Source organism: Gracilinanus agilis, chromosome 3, assembly GCF_016433145.1.
Source record: "Gracilinanus agilis isolate LMUSP501 chromosome 3, AgileGrace, whole genome shotgun sequence".
In the NCBI taxonomy this organism is placed as follows: domain Eukaryota; kingdom Metazoa; phylum Chordata; class Mammalia; order Didelphimorphia; family Didelphidae; genus Gracilinanus; species Gracilinanus agilis.
The window spans coordinates 345,531,621-345,556,497 of NC_058132.1; the positions used below are offsets into that span (position 1 = coordinate 345,531,621).

The 24,877-nt window shown below is 35.3% G+C and overlaps 1 protein-coding gene across 3 annotated transcripts in view; it reads left to right on the plus strand.

Annotated features, from left to right (window-relative positions):
• Positions 1 to 24,877, plus strand: part of GSK3B (glycogen synthase kinase 3 beta) — a 246,289-nt gene that overhangs the window by 179,978 nt on the left and 41,434 nt on the right. For 2 of the 3 annotated variants that reach the window (XM_044670079.1, XM_044670078.1), the window contains exon 9: positions 21,564 to 21,750. In XM_044670079.1, the coding sequence (XP_044526014.1) occupies positions 21,564 to 21,750 (187 nt within the window). Of the gene's footprint in view, positions 1 to 18,152; positions 18,192 to 21,563; positions 21,751 to 24,877 lie in introns of all 3 variants that reach the window. The other variant, XM_044670080.1, reaches the window with a different exon arrangement.

Sequence of the window (24,877 nt, forward strand, 5' to 3'; positions counted from 1 at the left end):
GGCATGGAAATAACAAGATGTAAGAAATTAGGAACAGAGATCAAGAGATAAAACCCAGTAGAGTGAGTTCTGTTCAGAATATTGCCAGATGTCTTGAGGTTTTTAAATCTAATGCTAGTTTATAGAGAAGTTTCCACTTAAAATTTAACCTAATTTCTGACTTTGCTGTTTATGACTATTAGGGCTACAAGACTTCTGTAGAGACTTCTTCCAGTTTTTTTAAGTCGGTCAATAAACAATTTGGGTTTTCTTTTAGTCAGTAAACATTATTAAGCGCCTATTCTATGTCTAGCTCTGTATTATCTGTTGGGGGTGCAGTATAATGCAAAAACCAGTTCCCACTCTTAAGGAACTCACAGACCAATAGTTGTCTAATTGTATTGTCTCAAAATAGAAGAAAGGGACTACTATGACTACTCTGAAAGAAATAAAAGGAGCTTATGTATGTACCGAGGAAGCTTCATGGAATTCCCCTGAGATTCCTTCCTAAGATTCTGAAATCAAGAATTTTCTACTCCTGAAGAAAAGAAAAAAAAAATTTGTTCTCTAAGATGATACCCCTTTGGGGAAGGGAAGGGAAGATTGACCATAAGTGGAAGTGCATTGCAAAGTAGAAAGAGACTAGACGCTTGCAATCAGAAGATCTGGGATCAAGTCCTTGATCCTAACAGTGAATGACATAAAAATAGAGGAGGGAAGGGGATGGAAATAAAATGTTTATAAGTGCCTACTATGTACCAAGCATTGTGCTTAGCAATATAAAAATATTATAGATGATCAAAAATTAGTGAGGCAAGGTTAGAAGAGAAAAAAGGAGTGCATATTTTGCTAAATGTTGCAGATGCAACCTTCTTCTAATGTAAGACCAGTGCTCTTACATTATAGTGCTAGATTCTCCTGTACCTCAGTTTCTTCTCTAAAACGATGACAGCAATGTACCTTTCTTATAAGTTTTTTGCTTGGATAAAATAAGTACTTTGCAAACTATAAAATTAATGTGCAGATGTGAAATAATATCCTTCTATCTTTTTTTTTTTTTAAAACCCTTGTACTTCGGTGTATTGTCTCATAGGTGGAAGATTGGTAAGGGTGGGCAGTGGGGGTCAAGTGACTTGCCCAGGGTCACACAGCTGGGAAATGGCTGAGGCCGGGTTTGAACCTAGGACCTCCTGTCTCTAGGCCTGACTCTCACTCCACTGAGCTACCCAGCTGCCCCCTTCTATCTTTTTTATATCTGAAGTGAAAAAAACTAATCAATTATGAGAAGTACCTGACTAGCCATCATTAAGTTTGGGTCCTTGCCCTGGTTCTGACTTTGTGACATTTTGTCAAGAATAAATAATCAGAAGGTACATTCCCAGTTTTTCCTTAGACTGCCTCCCATTTTCTCCAGTTCCTTCCCTCTACCACCTATGCTACTGTGGGGCTTTTAGCTGTGCTGGTGTCTTCAGAAATTCAGGAGACTAAACAAAAGAGCATCAGAATTTTTTTTTATTTGAGTTTGTGGTGAAGTCTTCCCTCTGTTATTCATCCTTGCCATCCAATATTCACCCAAGAGTATTGTGTGGCTTGGAAAGCCAGTGTTTTCCCTTCTCTCTTCTAGAACCAGGGCTTATCACTACTGCCATTCTTGGAGCACCTAATTGAACTATAGCTGATTGGCCCTAATATTTCCTTTTAAATGTTCACATTATTATTGTTAATATTTTTCCTCTGAAAAAAGAGACATTTTGGAAAACTCAAGGTTTTTATTGTATTGAAGCAGAAAACACTTTCCATTTTAGTCTCATTATTTGTAACTATAGGAATTCTTAAAAAAAGAAATATATGAATGTGCATTGGAGTAGCTATGGGAGGCTTTTGTGTAGGAAGTGGACAGTGACAATGATCCTAGAATGATATTTAAGTTTGGTACTGGTAAAGTGGAATTGAGAGAATTCTAGAAAAGTTAGAATGTAACTAAGAATGAGAATAACTTGTGTTTAGATTTACAAATGAAAAACTTTCTGACTAAAAGAGAGAGAGAAAGTGCTGGAAAGTAATAGATTATAGTTTGGGAAAGTGATCTAGATTATAAGATTTTTAAAACCAGCATCAATCTTTTTAACTTGATCCAATATGCAATACGATTCTTGAGCAGAGAAGTTACATAATAAAAGAAATAGCTGAGGAACATTAATCTGACAGCTGAGTATAGGACAAATGAGGGAAGGTGAGGATTTGCTCAAGTAACTGCAGGAAAGAGATTTGTATCTACGTAGTGATTCAAAAAGGGGCCCCTTTAAAGAGAAAATATGGGTAATTATGTAAAAGAAAGAAGTCCCAATAAGTCATAATTACACTTTAAAGCATAAAACAAAATAAAAAGGCATTGAAGAAATGTAGTCAAAAGTACCAAAGATTAATTTTGTGTAATTACCCTTTGTGTGCTGTTACATTCTTCCAGAGTTCCTAGTTTTATTTCCAAACTCTCTTTTCATTAGGTAGTAATGCTGATCAGTTTTCCTTAAGCAAATTACCATGTATATGAGGATCAAAGCACTCTTAAAAATTGTTTCTTCTAGTCCTTGTTGCCTTTCAAATGTACTATTGACTTAAAATATTCTGGTCAATTTAACATTTGCATACAGCTCGATATTTCTTTCTATCCATGTCTATTAAAATACCCATCAGAAATATGATAAGCTCTTGCTTTATGAAAATTTTTGTGTTTTGAGTCTCTCAAATAAAACTATAATATGTTTTATATATGAAGATATACACAATTTTTCTCCTTTTGCTTTGTTTAAGCAGTGAATTCACTTTCGCCTTGCATTTTTATAACTTAAGTCATAGAATCTCAGTCAGAAGTTTTTTAAAGCAATTTTTTATCTGTGATCCCCTTTTTTTTTCCCTATGATAGCCCAATTTCAGTTGGCAAGATATTACTGAGGAAATTTATGACTGAATAAGTAGGTAAAGGGTAGTCTCATAGCAAGAGCAGAGAATAAGTCATTGATGGACATCTTCAATGTATCATTCATACCAAAAAAAAACATAAAAAAGACTTAGAGGAAGACTTTTTGACTATTGGGTGGATCTATTGTAGAGGACATATGGAACATTATGGAAAAGAATCATAAGAACGAAAAAACACAAATGGGTTCCAATCTATATTAAAGGAATGAGTATTGACTTCATTAAGATCATGGATCTATTGAAGTTCAGATTTATAGTAAGGTAGATGTTAAAAATGATAATGTCATAACAATAATAGTTAGCATTTATAGAGCCACCAAGTATTACAAATCATTTTAAATATATTATCCATATGCTTGTTTTGTGGTCAGAGAAATCATGACAGAAAAATTGAATAATTTACCCAAAGAAAATATAGCTGGTTAGTGGGAGAGCCTCAACAAGACCCCAACTCCTTGCATCCTAGCCAAGTGATCTTTCTATTAGATAAGGGTTAATCATTATATTAGCCTTTTATTACATGCAGTGGTATTTGGCCAAGTTGAAGTAAGCTGAAAGAACAAAAAGGTGCTATAATTTTGTGTATACCTGTGATAACATAAGAATTTAACAAAGTACATGTGGTGGGCAGTTAATGCAGTGGATAGTGTCTGGTGTGGAGTCAGGAAAGCTCATCCTGAGTTCAAATCTGACCTCAGACGTTTCCTATAGCCATATGACCCTAGGCAAGTCACTTAATCCTGTTTTTTTTTCAGTTTCCTCATCTGTAAAAGTGAGTTGAAGAAGGAAATGGAAAACTATTCCAGTAACTTTGCTAAGAAAACCCCAAATGGAGACAGTCAGATAAGGCAGAAACAACTGAATAACGTTATGATGAAAGCCAGGGAAGTGTGTTTTTTCCAAACATTTGCTACCCCAGATTCTTCATTTTACCTCCCTAATAGTGATAAATCAAGTGAGCAGAATATTACAAAATTAGCAAATGCTTCTCTTAGGCATAATAACACTTCTTGCTTATATTCCTAGTTTTCTTAGATCCTGTCAAAATTATCCCAGAGATCAGAAGCATAGGCAAGAAAAAATCCTGTATCATAGTGACAAACATGGGCATTTATATCAAATAATATTTAGGACCCTGGAATTTACAACTGTATCTTGGGATCCTGTTGTCCTAAAAAGCAAAAGTAATGGACAAACTGCCTGTCAGCAATCATTCTGTCATATCTCTAAATAATGATCTGCATCGGTCCATATATGGTTAATTGTTGCTATCAGAATGTTTTCTCTTTACTGGAAAATTTGTTGGTATTCATATATTAGGATCTTAAACTCAAAGTCTAGATATTCAGCCTTCTTTTTCTTTGTGCATTCTCCCTAGGGAGTTCATCAGCTATAACTGGTAACTCCTAAATTTCCATTCCATCTCTCTACTCTTTTCTGAACTTCAGGTTTATGTCTACAGCTGCCTATTAGACCATCCTTATCTTTATGGCCCATAGTCTATACAAACAGCATATATGAAATGAAATTTTTCATCTTCTAAAACCACCTGTACCTCTAGGCTTCTACATTTCTGACAATTGTGTCATTCTCTTAGTTTACCCAGATTTGAAATATAGGATTATCCCTTCCTTCTTCCCATGCAGTTTTTCCCCTCTATCTAATTTGTCCCCAAAGCTTTCTTCCTTTATCATGATGTCTCTTGTATCTTTTTATAGTAATTCTTTTTCTCTATAAGTGACAGTAGAACCAACCTCTTTTGGACTCTTAAAATCATAGCCCTTGGTAGTACATCGCCTTATGAGAACCTAAAAATGGCAGTATAGGAAACTAATCATCAATGGAGAGAGCCCAAATACATAGGGATTATGCTGGAGGCAAGCTAATATGGTTAATGAGGGATCAAGTCTTAAGGTATCTTTAAAAGGCCAAGTTTATATTTTTTCTAAATTTTATTCTTTCTCCAATTACATGTAAAAACAGTTTCCAATATTTTTCAAAGAATACTGATTCTCCAGTTCTCTTCCTTCCTCCCTACCTCCCCACTTGAGATAGTAAGCAATCTCATATAGATTTTACACATGCAGTCATGTAAAACATTTTTCCATATTAATCCTTTTGTGGAGAGAAACTTAGAAAAAAATTTGTGAAAGGTGAAAAAAGTTTGCTTTTGTCTGGATTTAAACTCAGTTCTTTTTCTGTAGAAGTAGATGGCATTTTCTATCATGATCTTTTGGGATAGTTTTAGATCAATATATTGCTAAGAATAGCTGTTATTCACAGTTGTTCAATGTAAAGTATTCTTGTCACTGTGTACAGTGTTCTACTTATTTCACTCTACTTCAGTTTCTATAAGTCTTTCCAGGTTTTTCTTATCTCCTGCTTGTCGTTTCTTACACCACAAAAGTATTCCATCACAATCATATTCTATAAATTAGCCATTCCCCAACTGATGCGTATCCTCTCACTTTCCAAATCTCTGCCCCGCCTTAAAAGAGCTGCTTAAAATATTTTTGTGCACATAGGTCCTTTGCCTTTTTGGTTTTTTTTTTTAATCTCTTTGAGATACAAATCTTTATTTTCCTTTTCTGTCATAATAGCCAATGTGATAGGTGTGGAGTGGTACCTCAGAGTTTATTTTAATTTGCATTTCTCTAAATAATAGTGATTTAGAGCATTTTTACATGACCATGTAACCTCCAATTACTTTGTCAGAGAACTGCCTATTCATATCCTTTGACCACTTATCACCTGGGGGGATGACTTGTATTCTTGTAAATTCAACTCATTTCTCTGTGTATTTGAGGCCTTTATTAGAATGATTTGTAAAAAAATTTTGCACTGTTATGATTTCTATATATTATTTTTCATCTATTTTCCTGTTTAGTTTCTGACTTCTACCTCCCTCAATTTGTCCTCTTTTCTATGTTACCTCTTACCCTCCTTCTTTCCTGTAGGGTAAGATAGCTTTCAATACCCAACTAATTATGTATGTTGAGCCAATTCTGATGAAAGTGAGGTTCAGATGCTCTCCTCTACATAAAAGCTCTTTCATGCCTCTTTTATGAGCAATGATTTAGCCCATTTTATTTTTCTCTTCTCAATGTATTCCTCTTTCTCAAACCTTTATTTTATTTTTTTGTCATCTTATATTAAACTCATAACCTTAACCTCTATGTATACTTCTTCTAATTGCCCTAATAATGACAGAGTTCTTTAGCAGTTTTAGAGTCATCTCCCCATGTAGGGATGTACACAGTTTAACCTTATTAAATGTCTTGATTTCTCTTTCCTGTTTACCTTTCTATTATTCTCTTGAGTGCTGTATCTGAGAGTCAGATTTTCCATTCAGCTCTGGTCTTTTCATCAGGAGTGTTTGAAAGTCCTCTATTTCATTGAATACCCATATTTTCCTCTGAAACATTATCCTCAGTTTCGCTGGTAAGTAATTCTTGGTTGAATTTCTAGCTCTTGAAAAAGGACAAATTTACCAGATGCTTAGAAGAAAATCCCAGTCTCATTACTTTTTTAAAAAGTAAAGTAAATCTATCAATAACTATTGAAACATATACCTCAGGGCAGCTAGATGGCACAGTGGATAGAACACCAGGCCTGGAGTCAGGAGGACCTAGGTCCAAATCTGCCTCAGACATTTCCTAGCCATGTAACCCAGGGTAAGTCGGTTATCCCCAACTGCCTAGCCCTTACAACTCTTTTGTCCTAGAGTTTTTACTAAGAAGGTAAGAGGTTTAAAAAGAAAAGAAAAAGAAAGATGCCTCTACAAAATTTTCATGAGACTAATATAATATACACATGCATCGAGAGCATTCATGATGAAAGTAGAAGGAAACATAGAGGTTTTTTTCACAAACAATATTTGCTAGTGATCACAACTTTGCAGTTAATACATTTCACTTAAAGTTCTAGAGGGTGTTTGTTGACTATAAAATAAATTCAATAAAGCAAAATGCAACTTTAAAGATTCACTCTCCCAATATCCATGCATATGTCAAAATTATAAGAGATTTCTTGGAAGATGTAGCAACAGATATAAGAATACTGTTCTCTGTTTTCCTCAAGTATGGCATAAAACAGGGAAACATGTTTCCCAGAGGTTTTTGCTACCCTCATGAAGGCTGTTCAGATCACAATCCATTTAGAAGAACTTTATACAGATGCTGAAGTGCTTTTTGTTGATTGCATTAAGCCCTGAAAACATCATAAAGCCTCCTAAATGAATTCCACAGCTAGGAAGAAGTGTGAGGCCAGATTTGAACCCAGGACCTCCTGTCTCTCTGGCTCTCTATCCACTGAGCCACCCAGCTGCCCCCCTGATAACCTTTTCTTAACCTTCCTACTTGAATTTTTTGATACTTTTGATAAATCCTTTCTCTTGGAAACTTCTCTGCCCATGACTTCTCCCACCTGCCTGGCCACTCATTCTCAGACTCTTTTGTTCTATGTCTTCTCACCAAGACTCTATAAAAAAGGTCCTCTTCTTTCAGTATGGCCCATTCAAGGTCTCATCAATTCCTATAGATCAGGTATAATCTCTGAATAGATAACTTTCAGATCTACATATTCACTCTTTAATTTTTCTGAATTCCAGTACTGTAGTTGGATAGCTCCTAGGTTATCCTCAGATATCTCAAAATCAACAGATCCAAAGTGAAAGTTTTTATCTTCTGTACTGAACACATATTGCTCCATGCTTCCACTGTTTCTATTGAGAATACCATTATCTTCTCCTATAAACTGTAAGTTATTTTTAAGTCTTGAAGATTTCTCTTTCTTAACATTTCTGATATCCCTCCCTTTATTGTCGCAAATTTAGGACCTTTACCATTAAATACTTTAATAACTTCCTAATTGGTCTCCACTGCTTCTAAATTTAAAAAAAAAAGTAACAAGGATTTATTAAATGCTGCTATGTACCTATGTACCAGGCACTGTACTAGTGCTTTAAAGTTATTATCTCATATTATCCTTACCAAACTGAAAAAGAAAGCTGATTTGTCCAGTGTTAATACAACTAGTATCTGAAGCCAGACTTGAATTCATATCATCCTGACTCCAAGTCTAGGTCTTTGGCCACTGTGTCTTTCCTCTGGTCTCTTTGCTTTCTAACCTACCCTTCACACAGCTGCTAAAATGACCTTCCTACGACTTTGGGTTGACTATACCCCTTTGTGAAACTTTCAGTGGCTCTCCATTGCTTAAAGGATAAAGTACTTTTTAGTCTAACATTTAAGACCCTACGCCATCTCTCTCACTTAAATTTTCTAGCCTTGCTAGATGAACTGGACTTCTGGCTATCCTTTGTACTCAGTATTTTTTGCTTTTATATCTTCATTCTTCACTCCTTTCTTATCACTGTCTCAGAGGTTCAGCTCAAGTGCTACTTCCTATATGAAGACTTCTCTGATCTCTCTTAACTCTCTCTGCTCTCTCTTTTTATGTCTTCTCTTCTCTTCTCTTCTCTTCTCTTCTCTTCTCTTCTCTTCTCTTCTCTTCTCTTCTCTCTCTCACACACACACATCATCAATAATTGTAAAGTTAACATTTATATAGCACTATGTGCCAGACACTATGCAAAACACTTTACAATGACTATCTCATTTGATCCTCACAACAACCCTGGAAGGTAGGTGCTATTATTGTCATCCCCATTTTATAGATGAGGAAGCTGAGGCAAACAGAGACATTCATATACACAAGTTGTTAGTAGTCTGTTTTCTTCAATATTTCTTGTTCTATACTTTATAATGCATATATTTTATCTCCCTTAGAGGCAACTAGGTGATTACGTGCTCTGGGCCTAAAGTCAAGAAGACCCAAGTTCAAATTTGGCATTATATATGTCCTAGCTGTGTAGCCCTGAACAAGTTATTTCTGTCTTCTTCAGTTTCCTACACTGTAAAATAGAAATAAGAATACTGCCTACTTCCTAGGGTTGTTGTGAAGATTAAATGAGTTATTTGTAAAGACCTTAGCTTAGTGCCTGATACTTGGTAGATTCCTAATAAATACTTATTTCCTTCCTTCCTTTCAACCTCCACGGAATATAAATTCCTTGAGGCCAGAGTCTATTTTATATTTTATCTATAGCTCTGTAACCTAACATACATAATATCTCAGATATAGCTGTTTGGCTGTTTTTTGTCATTATCATAAAAGAGAAAAAGGAGAACAGAAGAGAATTTAAAGGAGTTATTAGTTCGTAGTGGCATAGGAAAGGCATTATGCAAAAGACAGAATTTGAACTGAGCATTGAAGGAAGACAGAGATAAGTAGAGCAGGCATTCCCAGCATGGAGTTCAGCTGATTCAAAAACAAAGAATCAGGAGATGGAATGTTACGTACAAGAAACAAATAGCAAGGGATTATGAGTGAATGAAGAGAAGAAAATGTAAGAAGACTGAAAAGAGAGAGAAGAAGGGGCCAAGTGGTGAAGAACTTTAAATACCAACAAAAGGGGACAGTTGGGTGGCTCAGTGAATTGAGAGCCAGGCCCAAAGATGGGAGGCTCTGGGTTCAAATGTGGCCTCAGACACTTCCTAGCTGTGTGACCCTGGGCAAGTCACTTGACCCCCATTGCCTAGCCCTTACCACTCTTCTCCCTTGGAACCAATAGACAGTATTGATTCTAAGACAGAAGGTAAGGGCCCCCAAGACAAACAAATAGATAAATTAATGCCAACAAAAGGTGTTTATTTATTCCTTGCATTTGACCCTGAGGAATAGCACCTACCTCTCAGGGTTGTTGAAGGGCTGACTTAGCACCCTCTGACACACAGTAGGAACTTTAATGCTTATTTCTTTTTTAACAGAGAACCCATAGAGTCTTTGAACCATGGGCTGAAAGAATGAGATAAAAAATCATTTTGACAGTGATGTCAAAGAGGTATTAGAATGGGGAGACATTTGAGACAGAGAGACCAATTACAAGGCTGTATGCCAGGTAGGAGGTGATGGTAGTTTTGTGACTGGATAGAAGAGGCCTTGCATGAGCAATGTTGTTAAAGGCAGAAATGACAAGATATGGCTATGTGGGTTGAATATTCGGTATATGGGTAAGAAGTCAAGGATTAGTCCTAGCTTTTAAACCTGGATGATTACGAGGATTATGGTATCTTCTTCACTAAAAGCAACATTGGGAAAGGGGGAAGGGTTGGAAGGTTAAGTTCTGTTTTGGATATTTTGAGTTCACTATCCAAAAGACAGTTGATGATGCCAGAATCAGAGACTAGGGCTACATATATAACTCTGGGAATCATCTGTGTAGAAATGATTAACTCTTGGACGCTGATGAGGCCACCAAGTGAAATCATTTGTAGAAAAGAAAGATTATCCAGAACAGAGCCATGGAGGATATACCCCAGTTTAGCAGGCATACCCTAGATAAAGAAAAGTGGTGGGAGGCTGAAGAGAGATGAAAAGGTTTGAAATAATCATTGTCCTGAGAGGCACAGTGAATGGATTAGGATGATGAAAAAGGATTGCCCTGTTGTAGTGAAGTCTGGTCAAAATTATGTAACAAATGTTAATGGAATCAGTCAGCTGCCAAAGTGATGTTCCTAAAGCAACTTAAATTTTAATGGACTCAATAAGTTAACAAAGTCAGTTTCTGAAAGCATGGGTCTGATGGTGTCATTTCCCTATTCCATAAACTCCAGAGTCTCCCTATTGCATATATAGGGTATTCCAAAAGTCTTAAGGTTGGCATTTAAAGCTCTTCCTAATCTGGTCCCATTCTCCCTCTCTAATCTTCTTTTACTTCCCTTCACACAGTATCTTCAACTCCACTAACTTACTTACTATTCATCCCCTCTCTTCCTGCTTTTGTTGGCTATTTTCTACACTTAGAACTTCCTCGCCTCTGCCTCTTAGCTTCCTCTCTCAGATTCTACCTTTTGCAAAATATCTCTCCTAGTTCCTCAGTTTCTAGTTCCTTCTGTAAGATTACCATCCATCTTCTCTATAAATACCTTCTATTTACCTAGTTATTTATGTGTCTTCCTCATTAGAATGTGAGCTCCTTGAGGGCAGGGATTGTGTTTGCCTTCCATTGCATCCCCAGTCAGAAAAATAGGAAGTACGTAGTAAATGCAGGTTAATTGATTGATTGATCATCCATATCTATTCAGTAAATTCAGTTTCTCATTCAGTAACCACATTATATGATGACAGTTTCAGCTATAAAGAATCCTGTTGTCAGCAGCAGCTATGTAGCATGATGGATAGAGTGCCAAGGCCTGGAGATGGGAGGGCCTAGCTTCAAATCTATCCTTAGACACTTCTTAACTGTTAGACCCTGGGCAAGTCACTTAACTCCTATTGCCTAACCCTTACCACTCTTCTGCCTTGGAACTAATATTTTGTATCAGTTCTAAGGCAAAAGATAAGGGTTGTTTTTTATTTATACTTATATGTATTATGAACTTGAATTTCTAGTTAACTAGAACAATAGTTCTAGTTATCTATCCAAGGAGCAAAACCCTTAACTTCTGCTCAGTCTAAGTCCAAGCTAAATATGTGTGTTTGTGTATATTTGTGTCTGTCTGTCTGTGGGCACATATAAATAATGAATATTTTCTCTTAGTTATCACTAAGATTACAATAGCAGGAAATTAATTCCTTAATATTTGCCTCAGCAATTTTCTGGTCATTGAGCAACTTAGTTAAGCAGGAAATTTTGGTATTTGGAATGGAGAATGAGGAAAGCTTTATGAAGACAGTAACAACTTTAACCAAATAATCTGTTACTAATGATTTTAGGAATAATCTTTAACTGCTTTGCCTGCTTTATTTCTGATGCACGTACAGTTGAGTGAGCAAAGATGACTTTGGTCACTAGAAATAGTTCATTAACAAATGTTTCATTTTAATAAGGAAAGATGAGTCATTCCCCACCTCCCAGATGCATATACAGGGTATTCCAAAAGTCTTAAGTCTCTTTTTTTACTTTAAATCCTTACCTTGCATATGTAGTGCAGAGAATCAATTAGAATTTTGCAGTGATGGCAAACCTTTTAAAAGGGCGGGTGATGTGAGGAATGTCCTCAGTTGCACATGGAGATAGGAGGGGAGCAACCCGGCCCCACATCTGTCTTGCTTTCTAGTAATGAACTCTGGTGAACTCTGTGCTAGGGTGATGGCATGCATGCTCACAGAGAGGGCTCTGAGTACCCCCTCTGGCCCGTGTGCAATAGGTTTGCCACCACAGATATAGCGATTCTAAGGCAAAAGGGTAGTAAAGACAGAGTCACACAGCTAGGAAGTATCAGAATCCAGATTTTGAATTTAGGATCTCCCATTTCCAGACCTCACTTTCTATCTACCAAGCCACCCAGCTGCCCCACAAAAGTCTTAAGTCTTAAAAGATTATTGGAACCCCTTAAAGTAACTCTGCCTCTTCACACTCTCACTCCTCCATTCCTCTGATAAAGATAATAAAATAACATTACTGTTGCCTCTTAGAAAGGGCATATTACTACCTTTTAAGTGCTGTTTTCCTCATTAAAATATCAGCTTCTAGGGTGACTCAGTGGATAGAATGTTGGCCCTGGGGATGGGAGGTTCTGAATTAAAATTTGACCCTAGGTAAGTCACTTAACCCCAATTCCCTACCCCAATGATGGTGAACTTTTTAGAAATGGAGTGCTGGGTGTCCTCCCCCACAAAATGAATGACTTGCCCCCTTTCCCTTACCCCACATTGGGATGGGAGGAAAAACTCCCATTGGGCTGCTGGGCAAAGAGATGGGGAGAGTGAGGAATGGCATCAGTATGTGTATAGAGGGGGAGGGGAGCAGCCTGAGTTCTTTGCTACGTGTGAGCTGCCCACCTTACCCACTGTATGTTCCTATTGGCTAATGGACAGAAGGTCGAAGGATGTGAGAGAAGGGAAAGGGAGCAGCTCCTGCCTGAGTCCCTCTGCCTTTCTAGTAACAGACTCAACGTGAGGAGGGTGACCAAGTGCCCATAGAGAGCTCTGCATGCCATCTTCAGCAACTGTGCCGAAGTTCACCATCACTGGCCTAACCATTACTGTGCTTCTGCCTTGGAACCAATATATCGATTCTAAGACAGAAGATAAGGGTTTGGGGGGGGGGGGGGAGAATGTCAGCTCCTTTAGAACAGAGTTTGTCACTTTTTGTGTCCATATTCCTGGTCATTAGCATGGTGCTTGGCACATATTAAGAATTTAATAAATGCTTTTCCTTGATTCACTGTGAAAACTCTGTAAATGTGTTAAATGATTGTCTGATGATAAACTTCATCTCATGTTTTGTAATTCCAAATAATTGTTCTGCTTTTACTCTTACAGTAATGTTGATTATATCTTTTTTTAAAATGGGAAAGGCGACAAATAGCTATACTTTTCTGCAAGGTACTTTTCATTGGCTTGATTTGATTATATTTCCCTGGATCCTGATATTTCTCTTTGAATATAGAAAGTTTCTATATTTTTTGAAAATCTATTCCTTGGATCTAAGATCAGTCAACAAGCATTTATTATACATTTACTGTATGTCAGCCTTAAAATTTAGCATTCCCTGACCTCAAGAAGCACACATTTTAATGATGTAGGCAGAATGTATTTGTGTGTATCGATAATATACAGAATGTATTCGAAGATGAATGAATACAAGGTAGTTTCGGGAAGTAGGCCACTAGCAACTGGGGAGATTAGGCAAGGTTTCATGTAGAAGGTTAGTATCAGTCTTAGTATTCCAAGCGGAAATAAATAATTACAAGAATAATGAATGGAGCAATAGGGAAGTAGATTGACAGGTCCTTTCCTTATAATAATGACAGTATTGATTAGATTGTGACTCTAAATTTGCAGTGATGTGTATAAAGAGGTTGAGCACAGACATGATGCAGAATGACCTCATGATTAGAACCACTTGGATATCATGGACCAAATGAGGTAAAATAATGAACCTGAGTGATCCAGAAAAGGGCAAATTTTATGCAATGTATTCCTTTAAAAAGACAAGCTATATCCTATACCTTTCAAGAAGGCTTCCATGTTTTAGTGCTTATAAGGAAATAGGCTTCAGTTATCTGAAAAATTCAGTTATGGAATGTTTCCCACCTACATCATAGTAGGGAAATAAAACATTACTATAGTTTAAAGAAATAATGAGTAAGCTCTTTAGATATCATTAGACAATATGATTTTGCCATTTTATTGGATTTGGATTCTTTTAGTAAATTATTCCTCATATGTGTGGATTTAAACTTAACTTTAATATTAAGGAAGAACGTTTACTTTTTTTTTTTAGTTAATTCATTCAGTAAATATTTAAATATACATGATTCCCAAGGTATTCTGCTATGTATTATGATTGATGTAAAGGCAAATGATAGTCCCTACTTTCAAGAAGCATGAAATTTTTATACTGCTATTTTTCTTTGGATTAGATTCTAAAATTTATTTTTAAATGCTGATCGTATTCTATTAAACAACTTTAGTTTGACTTATTGAGGCTTATTTTTAAATTAAACAATACCGTGTTTCACACTTTTTCGCAAATGCAAATTTTGTAAAATTCTTGAATATTAACTGTAATGTTCTCAGATAAATTAATAGTCTTAATGTCCAAATTCTATTCTTTCAATAAAAGCTAGGCTAATAATACTTGGTATCTGTAAAAACTTTGAATACTTGGTATCTGTAAAAACTTTGAAATTGAGCCTGCAAGATTTCATCAGTTTAGGATAGAATCTTTTTCATTGGTGAGAAATTGATTCAAATCTAAATTAATTTCTTAGAGCCCAAGAAAACAATTACATTTTCTTTTCAACTCATTTTATATTTCCAAATAAGATTATCAAGAGATAAATCTTATCAGTCTACAAAGAAATGGCTATTTTAGAGAGCTTTGATTTGGTCATTTTTTTCTTTTTCATCAAATCTTTCTTTTTGTTCATTTTTTTAAACATTTATTAATATTTATATTTTAGAAAAGTTAACATGGTTACATGATTCATGCTCCCACTTTCCCCTTCACCCCCCGACCTCCCCCCTCCCCTGGCTGATATGCATTTCCATTGGTTTTATTTTTGTTCATTTTTTTAAAGCTTACTTTTAGGATATTTGTACTCTTTATACATAATTATATTCCAAAACTTTTTGCTTATTTTTTTAACCCTTACCTACTATCTTAGAATCAACACTAAGTATTGATTCCAAAGCAATAGAGTGATAAGGGCTAGGCAATTGGGGTTAAGTGGCTTTCTGGGGATCACACAACTAGGAAGTATCTGAGGCCAAGTTTTGAACCCAAGTCCTCACATCTCTAGTTCTCTATCCACCTGTCACCTTCATTTATTTTTTAAAAGTTTTTACCACTGTGACCTGAATGAATGGAAACAGTTTACTGAAATAAATTTATAATTTTAAAACTTGAATCCTAATAGTTTGGCAAAATAAAAGTTATAAAACTGTATCTTTTAAATAAATCTTATCTAATTTAATCTATTTCATTGATCTAATCAACCCTGTTTGGGACTAATTTCAAATGTTGCATTCTAACTGAGCCAAAAGCATGATGATGCTCATTTGCATATTATTTAACTGGAACTATAGCGTCTGGTAATGCTTGAAACGTATTTACATGATAGCAGATCACTTTGTAGTGATATAATGGACCCTTTTTACCCAGCCCTTCATTTGATCACTGTATATAAAGGTTATGTCAAACACCAAAAACCTTCCTCAACAAAAGGTGCCAAAGAATCAAGTTAAACTAAATTAGAATGCTTAAAATTAAAAGACATTTACTAGGTTTGTTTGTTTTTTTTATCCCCTTTGAATACTATATACTGTTTCTGCCTTTTAAGACTTAGGAAGATTGAAGCCTTTCTTCTAATCAACTAACAGTATAAAGTTGAGCAAATAAGTGAAAGTCAATCTTCTGGTGCTGTGTTTAATGTGACATCTCATTGTGTGTTTTTTAATTGTAACTAATTTTGTGTAGTAGCTTGACAACAAAGGCTTATTTACAATAGGTCTCCTCTTTGGTAATGGCTAAGTTTGCATCCTCGAGCATGTGGTTTTGTCAGTTATTTTGAACTGTATTGCATGTATTTGGTCTATAATTAGAGATCTGTGGCAGTATTTCATATTTATGTCAGTATCAACTAGTGAGGAGGAACTGTTTGGAACAGGCAGCAGAACTGGCTTTGTGTTCTATTTAGATTAATTGTCACTGGTTACATCAATGGAAAATGGGAAAATTTACATTGATCACTAGGCTTCTTAATATAATAGAATTAGATCTGATGCTGGCAGGAAGCTACTTTAACTAGGACTTGAAATGGTTTATATGATTGTTTTCTAAAAGGCTCTTTTATAAAGAATTTTTAATTCAGTCATAAAAATTTTCTCCAGGCTTAAACTTGATGGTCAAAGGCTATTCTGGAATATTTAGATTTAAATTACACTTAATTTCTAGTTATCCAAATGCAAATGTACCTTGAATAATTTCCTATATTAGGACTTATTTGCATTTGTTCAACACCAAAGATACTTAATTTTTGAAAACTAGAATTTGATGTGCTGCTAGTTCTACTGTGGACCAGTATTGTGAGAGACTGTTTATTTTATCTTGTGAAAATGAGTTGCTGCACAGGTGAGGTAGTATTTGGATCACTTTAAAAGTTCATGTCAGTGTTTTGTTTTGTTTTGGTTTTTTCCTTTTTTTCTTATTTTCTTTTTGGCCTTTTTAATTTATTTTACTTATTTATTTTTGCTTTTGTTTTTTGCAGGGGTGTTTTGGAATTTTCATGGCCTTGCTACACATTTGGCTGGCCATATTTAGTCTGCGCACTAAATGTTAGTCTGCCCAGTTGAGTCTTACTTTGTGCACTCAGTTCTTTTGGTTTGATTTCATGTTTTGTCCACCTGGATGTGTTTTAGATTTAGAGATTTTTATTCTGATGGGCCGGATTTTAATCCGTATACTAAATTTTAGTCTGCAGACTAAAAGTAATCCGCGGATTATTTATTTTTATTAAAAATATTTAATTCCCCCACTAGAAACTATCCTAAAAGAATGTTAAATTATTCTACCTTAGTCAAGGGAGTTCACAGCTACTGGTGAGTTGTACCATCTTTTATTCTTATGCTTTATAACCGACACCACTACCTCTGTCACTTTTTTTTGCTCAGTTGTACTAGGTGTTGGTGTACATTACTGTGCTTGTCACCCATAACTGTGACTGTCCCTTAGTATTACTGTTTATTGTATATCTTTTTGTTTAGCTTTTGGTGGGTGAATTGGGCAGAATTTTAGGTGGAACTGTGTTGAATTGGTAGTGCTAAAAGGCTTAGGATTTTTTTAGTGAGTTATTCCAAAAGGAAAGAATGTTCTTAAGTTTTTCTTTTCTTTAGTAATGGGTGCAAGGGTATGAGGGGGAAAAGCCCACAATAGAAAAATTAAGTCCATACCCGCACTCCCAAGGTGATATGTCAATTTCATGAAGAGTCCTAAAGAGATGAGAAAGAACGTCAGCAAAATAAACATCCATTAGAGGGGAAGTCAATCCAAAATGGAGAATAATCCGCGGTGGCCTGATCCGTTCTTAGCTCACACAAATTTATAAACTATCTGGCTTGAAAACTCAAATAGTAAAACAGACCAAATATTTTTATTTTCTTCTGAACACTAATTTAGAATTTTTTATACTGTGTCTTTTGGACACATTTGTGGAGAAAAACAAAATATGTACATAGTTTAAAGCAGGCTAATCTGGCCCTCCCCCATTCCCCCCATGTCTATGGACAATGAATCCGGGACAAGAGGACTGCCAAATACTTTACTTTGGGAACTTGATTACCCCTTTACTTCTAGATTTCATTTTGATTTTAACTTTTTTTGGTTTTGTATTTTTTTAATAAATGCACTGGCATTGGAACATAAAATAAAATTATGATGTTTCTTTACTATGCCTCACCATTGCGCAATCAATTTTTTTACATACACTGTGGCGAAATAATTTTCAAAACTTGGACTTGCTACTATGGAGACTGATGTTTAAAGTTTATAACTGTATAAACATTTTCTATGTCCCCCACACCATGGATTTCTTATAACATTGGATATATTTTTCCTTGCTGGACTATTCTCTTTTGGATTGACTCCCCCTGTTTGGATTATTTCACTGCATTATCATCTTTAGGACTCGTCAGGAACAGGACATTTCACCTCAGGAGTTCGGGTATGTATTTAATTTTTTTTTTCAAATTATTAGGGCTGGCCTGTAAAACTTGGGGAAAGGAATTTTGAAAGGCTAGAGATTCATGCTGTAGATAAATGAATATTTCATTCTTGAAATATTATAGCATAAAAACTAATACCTAGGTATCTGTGATTCAGCTTTTAAATCACTATAGCAAGGGTTTTGTTTAGGTATGTTTTATCTTGTCATCATCATCGATCTCAACAATTCATTATAGTTCCAGAGAGGCTTAACAATTAGAGTGGGGTTTTTTCCCTTTAAATTTCCTTTATTCCAAAAACTATGTCGTTGATTATTTGTGGTACTGGAGGTTAAATAGTTTAAGGAAGTATGGAAAATGAGGAAGCAGCAGACAGAAACTCCTTTGGTAAAACCAAATTTTAGTAGTTCTGTCGGTCTCCTTTTCTTTAGACACAAAGGTAACAACCAGAAGAGCAATGTTCCTGTTTGGGCTGTAACTTGGAAGTCACTTGCTACTACACCCAGTATTGTGGTCAGAAATCCGAACTCTGGAGGCATTGGGTTTGACCCAACACAAATGACCCCCACATAATCTTCAGGTTAAAGTTTATCCACAGAGTGCCAACCAAAGCTTTTCTCATCATGGGTCACTCAAAGGGTTTAAAGTAACAGTGGATAACTTTGTAATTCTAGGTTAAGTCTGGCTTAACGTTTGTTATCAGAATGAATATTATTCTTTGTTGTTTTAACTCTTTGACTCCATGAGTCAGGATTCCATGACAAAATGGGCTAATATACAATGTCTTAGTACCAACATGGATGGGTACTTTTAGCCAACAAGGCACCAAAGTGGTTTTTGGTTTGGGGGTTCTATTTTTAAGAGAGAAATTACAATACTGATTTATTGTTGGTTTTGACAGATAATCTTCGTTGATGTTAACATGAAATTTCTCCATTTAAAATGTACTTACTGCCCAGCTACCCTGCACTTGAATGTTAGCAGGAGGTATTTATTTCTATTTTTGGTGATGCTGAGTGGCTTATGTGCTCCCATATTGGTGCAAAAGCATTTTGGATTAGCTCATGTTTATTGAAAAATGCTGGCAACGTAATTCCATATACTGTCAAGTAAATGGAAATTGTCCTCAGGGAGGAGCATTAAAGACAACTGTTCAACTTTGTCTTTCATGTGATACTGAGGGAGAAATTAGGTGATAAAGAACAGAGGTGGGAAGCTTCTAAACAATGACTTATTTTAGCAGTTGTTAGGGACAAGGGCCAAGAGGTGATGTTCTGGTCATATCTGTAGTACCTAAAGAACTTTTGCTCCATGTGTCCTTCCTATGACCACCCTATTCAGAAGAGATTTCTGGGTTTGAAAATAACCATTGAAAAGCTGTGGAAGTGCTCAGGCTGTTCCTGTCAAGTTTTTTAGGTTATAACTTTATGTTACTCCCTACCTCCCATTTGGACCCAACTAAGCCAAAAAATCAGAATTTGTTATTATTTTGTACCTGAGGGATAGGAGTGGTGCAGAAATGGGCATAAGAAAAAAGAGGCTTGGGCTCAAAACATGAAATAAATGCTGGTTTCAAATTGTAACTCTAAAATACTGTGGAATAGGTGGCTCTAAGCCCTCTCTCTTTCCAAGAAAAATATGGCGATCTGAAAACTTTTCTTATGAAAAGGACTTTCAAGCATAGCTAATAAATTATTCAAGACTCAAAGTTCTAAAAATGAATTCTTTAAACCTAAGTAATTCCTTTATAAGTAGTAATAATGATAAACTGCATTATGTAGTGCTTTAAGGTTGACAAAACACTTTACAAACATTATTCTCACTTGATCTTGTGTTAGGTGCTATTATTATTCCCATTTCACAGATGAGGAAAATGAGGCAGAGAAAGGTTAAGCAACTTGCCCAGGGTCACACAGCTAGTAAGTGTTTGAGGCAGGTTTCAAACTCAGGTCTTCCTGACTCTACGTCTAGCGCTCTGACCACAAAACCATGCCTTTAATTATAAAACTTTTTTTAGAATTTCATGGATAGACATACCTTTATTTCAAATATGTATTTTGATATTTGAAAATAAAAGCAGAAAAGTTGTTTTCCAATCATGTACAAAGGACTATTCCAAATTATTTCTTGAAATTCTGAGTACTCCGATACCTGTTTAGTATCTCCTAGCTTCTTCTTACCTTGTCTCCTTCCATAGGTGTTTTTTTCCTTCTGTGTTCATCTCCCTTTGAGTGTCTGTCTCTGTGTTTTTGTCTCTCTCTTTGTCTTACTATATCTGTCTTTATTCTTTTTTCTTTCTCTCCGTCCCTCTCTCTTTTCTCTTCCCTCTAACCTTCTCTATATCCCTTCCTCACTCCATCTCTTCTTACTCTTACTCCTCCATTGTGTGACTTCAATGAGTATCAATCATTGTTAGTTACTGTATTTTTGTCTCTCTTTCTCTATTAATCTACTTTTATACCCTTTCTCTCCATCAGTGTCTCTCTTCCTGTCCTCCATTCTATCTTTCCTCTTTGTGTTCCTCTACTTTTTCTTTCTCCCCAATCTGCATCTCCCCCTTAATTGGTAAAGATAGAAAACTGAAGTATAGTGTCTTTTGTACTTACTGAATTGGAAATTTGGCCCTCAGTACACTTTTGTGTGTGTTAGTGACCCTAAATAGAGAGGGAAAAAAGTCCTCCCCACACTGGGCATAGAGGAAACTTATTCAAAGAAAGATGATCTGTATAAATGACCATGGGTAAAAACTGTTTAAGAAAATCATATAATAGTTTTCTCAAAATCTAACTAAATTTCCAAAATTTTTCTCCAGATAATATTGATTTTTAAATAGGAAAGACAAAATCATTAACATTTTTCAGGCTTGGGATAAACAACTTTCTGTTTTCTCTAAGACACTGACTGCCAAACTTGAACAGTACTGTCCATATCTACGGTTATTCTGCTCAAAATCATCCAAAAGAGACATCCTTCTGCCCACTATCACAAAAAGTCGAGAACTTTTAATTTTCATCATCCTGAATTTTCCTTCATTTTGCCTCTATCTATGAACCTCAACTTTTGACCCATCTACATATATATCATTTCTGTATGCATGACTGATTGCTCTACTGTATCATCAGCATTTTTAGACATTTTAACTTCTTTCAGTGGTTTCTCTGAGTTTCCTCATATAGTCTTTCACTGACCAGTTCATCTTCACCCCAGTGTGGTGAACCATGTGCAGTTAACCCTTTAAATTTTAGAAGGCTCCCTATCCAAATGCAATTATGTTTGTGTAACTAGTGGGAGTTCTTAACTTATTACTCAGAGGGTTAATTGCTTAGCTGTTATAATGAAAAACTAATCAGTCTATCTTTTTTGTCACATAGGTCTTCCGACCCCGAACTCCACCTGAGGCAATTGCATTATGTAGCCGTCTGCTGGAATATACCCCGACTGCCCGATTGACACCCCTGGAAGCTTGTGCACATTCTTTTTTTGATGAATTACGGGACCCAAATGTCAAATTACCAAATGGGCGAGATACACCTGCACTCTTCAATTTCACCACTCAAGGTAATTTTGTAAACTTAGACTTTTCATCCTTCCAGGAAACTATATTCCATAAAAGATCAATCTCTTAAGTTCAAGAAATACTATTCATTTCAATAAACTATGAAAAGATAAAAACTGTAACATTAGAAGGCATCCTTCTGGGGCCTCTAGCAGCTGAGCTAACTTTAGAGTTAGAAGTGATCTTTGAGAACATCTGGTTTTCCAGATGAAAACACTAAGGACCAAAGAGGGAAATTTATTTTCCTAGGCTCTTTCAAAGGAATTGCTCAATTTTCATTAAAAATTTATATATGGGAGTAGCTGGGTGGCTCAGTGGGTTGAGAGCCAGGCCCAGAGATGGGAAGTCCTTGGTTCAAATCTGGCCTCAGACACTTCCTAGCTATGTGACCCTGGGCTTGTTGCTTGACCCCCATTGTCAAGCCCTTACCACTCTTCTGCCTTAGAACCAATACACAGTATTGATTCTAAGACAAAAGGTAACAGTTTAAAAAAAATACATATGCTGCTAAAAAATATCAAGATATATTCAGCTTGCCATCTGGAAATATAATAAAGGCTGATAAAAGATATTTAGTAGACAGAAACTTTCTGAAATTTTTAGCAAGTATCACTGAAACTTCCATTTGGACAAATTACAGAGGTGTACTTTAATTGAATAAAGTGTGTAATTTAATTGAGTTAAGTCTGTGATTCAGAAGTATTAGTACATTATTTTTTCTATTAATGGTTACCCGCAACTAAGTTAAATAAATAATTCTCTTCCAAAAGCACAGAGACTTTTCTCATTTTTAATAAAAATAATGGCTGTGGGTTAGCCTCAAGAGTCAAAATTATTAATGAATAGTTATTATTTGCTATTTCTTCAATCTAATTATCTGATATGAGGGTCAAAAAGTGATTCTCACCAGCCCTTCTAGAGTTTATGTAGAGTATAAGATCTCTTGCCTCCATGTTTTTTTAAGTCTCCTCCTACGGCTGGAGTTATGTGAAATTATGTGAACCTGACACATATTTCAATTCCCCCAAATTGTCTCTAATCTCTTCATATTCCCTTCTCCTTTCAGAAATACTTATAACCAAATGTTCTAATTCCTATAGGCTGGTGTTTCTTTTGATTTTTATACCAAATAGAAATGTGCCTTGAATTCATTAAGTATATTTGCTTGATGTAAAGCTTAGATTGACCAAAGAATATGAAATGGAGAAAGAGAAGGAGGTCAAAGAATGTGTTTGCTATTCTGTGAGGGAGTCAGGTACATGTTTAGTTTTATGGTACACCAACTACATCCTAGGAGCATGTTAAGTATTTTGATTATTTCAGTTGTAGTGATTCTTTTAGGTCACCAGGGAATCATCTAGAAAATTGTTGATTCTCTGTATTAAGTGACTTGAATAAGTTAATAATGCATTTTCCCAGTTTAACCTATTCCTGAAATATAACTCATACATGCAAAACAACCTATAATAAATACATAGTCTTGTATTTAAATTCAGAAAAATCATCTGTGTGAGTAAAAAGTGGAAGAGACCTTGCTTGGTAGCAATTCATAAGAAAAGATCTGGGAAGTTTTTGGGTTTTTTTTTACTGTAAGTTCAATTAAATTTGATGTTATGATAGCCACTAAAGAAGCTAATGTAATATAGTATTAGAGTTCATTAAGTATGGTCTCCAGTTCAAGAGGATATGATAATCTTAATGTTTTCTACACTAGTAAGACCAGTTCTGAAGAGTTATCTTCAGTTCTAGGTGCCAAATTTTAAGGGAGCTATCTAATGAAAGGCAACCAGGATAGTGAGTGGTCTGAAATAATGTTCTATTAAGAAATGTTTGAAGAACTAGACCTGATTATAACCTAAAAGAGTTAGGTAAGGGCATGATGGCCATATTCAAAGACATGCTGTCATAAAGAAGAGAAATTTAAGGTTTGTTTTTTTTCTTCTGTAGAAGGACAAACTAGGACCAAGGGGTAGAAGTTAAAGGAATACAGATTTCACAAGGGATTTTATAGCAACTATAGTTATCTAAAAATGGAATAAGTTGCCTTGTACCATAATAATAATGAGATGTTATTTCATTGGGTTAGAAGTTATTTTTAATGACTTTATAATCTTTTTTTCAAAATTAATAATATTCTGTTAGGTTCATAATATTCAGGAAGTCCTCAATATTATAGCTCTAGACCCAAAGATAAACTTCTTAACCCAAGATTTGCATTTTTTAGTTCTTTATTTATTTAGAAGATATTCTTTTTTTAAATCTAGGTTATGTCTTGGGTGAAATGAAAATAGTGCTATATTTATATCTTTGAATAATAATAATATTTAAATGAATAAAAACTCTAACAAAAATACACATAATGTTACACATTTCCTAAACATTTCACAATCAATAAACAACATAACACCTAACATTTTAAGTAAAATGCCATGCACTAGAGAGTAAGTGAAAATGCAATGCTGATGCTAGCTTGCTTAGAAAATTTCTTCTATCAAAATACACATATGAAAACTCGATGATCATATTTAGGAGGTCTGGGCAAGTATTCATATTCTGAGATAATAAAAATCATCTATCTAATGTCTAAAATCAGAAGTTTTAAATTGGTTGACTAGATCAAGAGTGAGGGGAGAAATTGTTAAAGAGAGATAACCTTGAAGATATTTTTGTATAAGTACATATATAGATGTTTTATTTAAAGTTTGTGTAAATTAAGTTAAAATGACCTTGCTAGTCTACTTCTTTCTGCATAAAGCATAACATCAGCATTATGAATTCACACTTGTCTTAAAATAAATGGATGGAGTCACCAATTCACTTGCTGTTTTTATTTTTATTATTGTCATCCTAAATATATAGCCAAGGCATTGATTGCCTGGATAGCAAATAACATGACCCTGAGTAAATAAAAATGGGACTTGGGGAAAGTCAACATTTTGGTACCATATCTCAGGTACAAATATACCATGGACTGGATAGCTTCAGATCCAAGGTTTAACCCCCTGTGTCAGTGTTCATCTAAATTATTTCACTCATTTAATACTCTAAATCCTATCCAGTCAGGAAAGAACTGGCCCATCTTTGAATATTGACATTAATCTAGTGGTAATGCTGCTCTTGCTTGAAAAG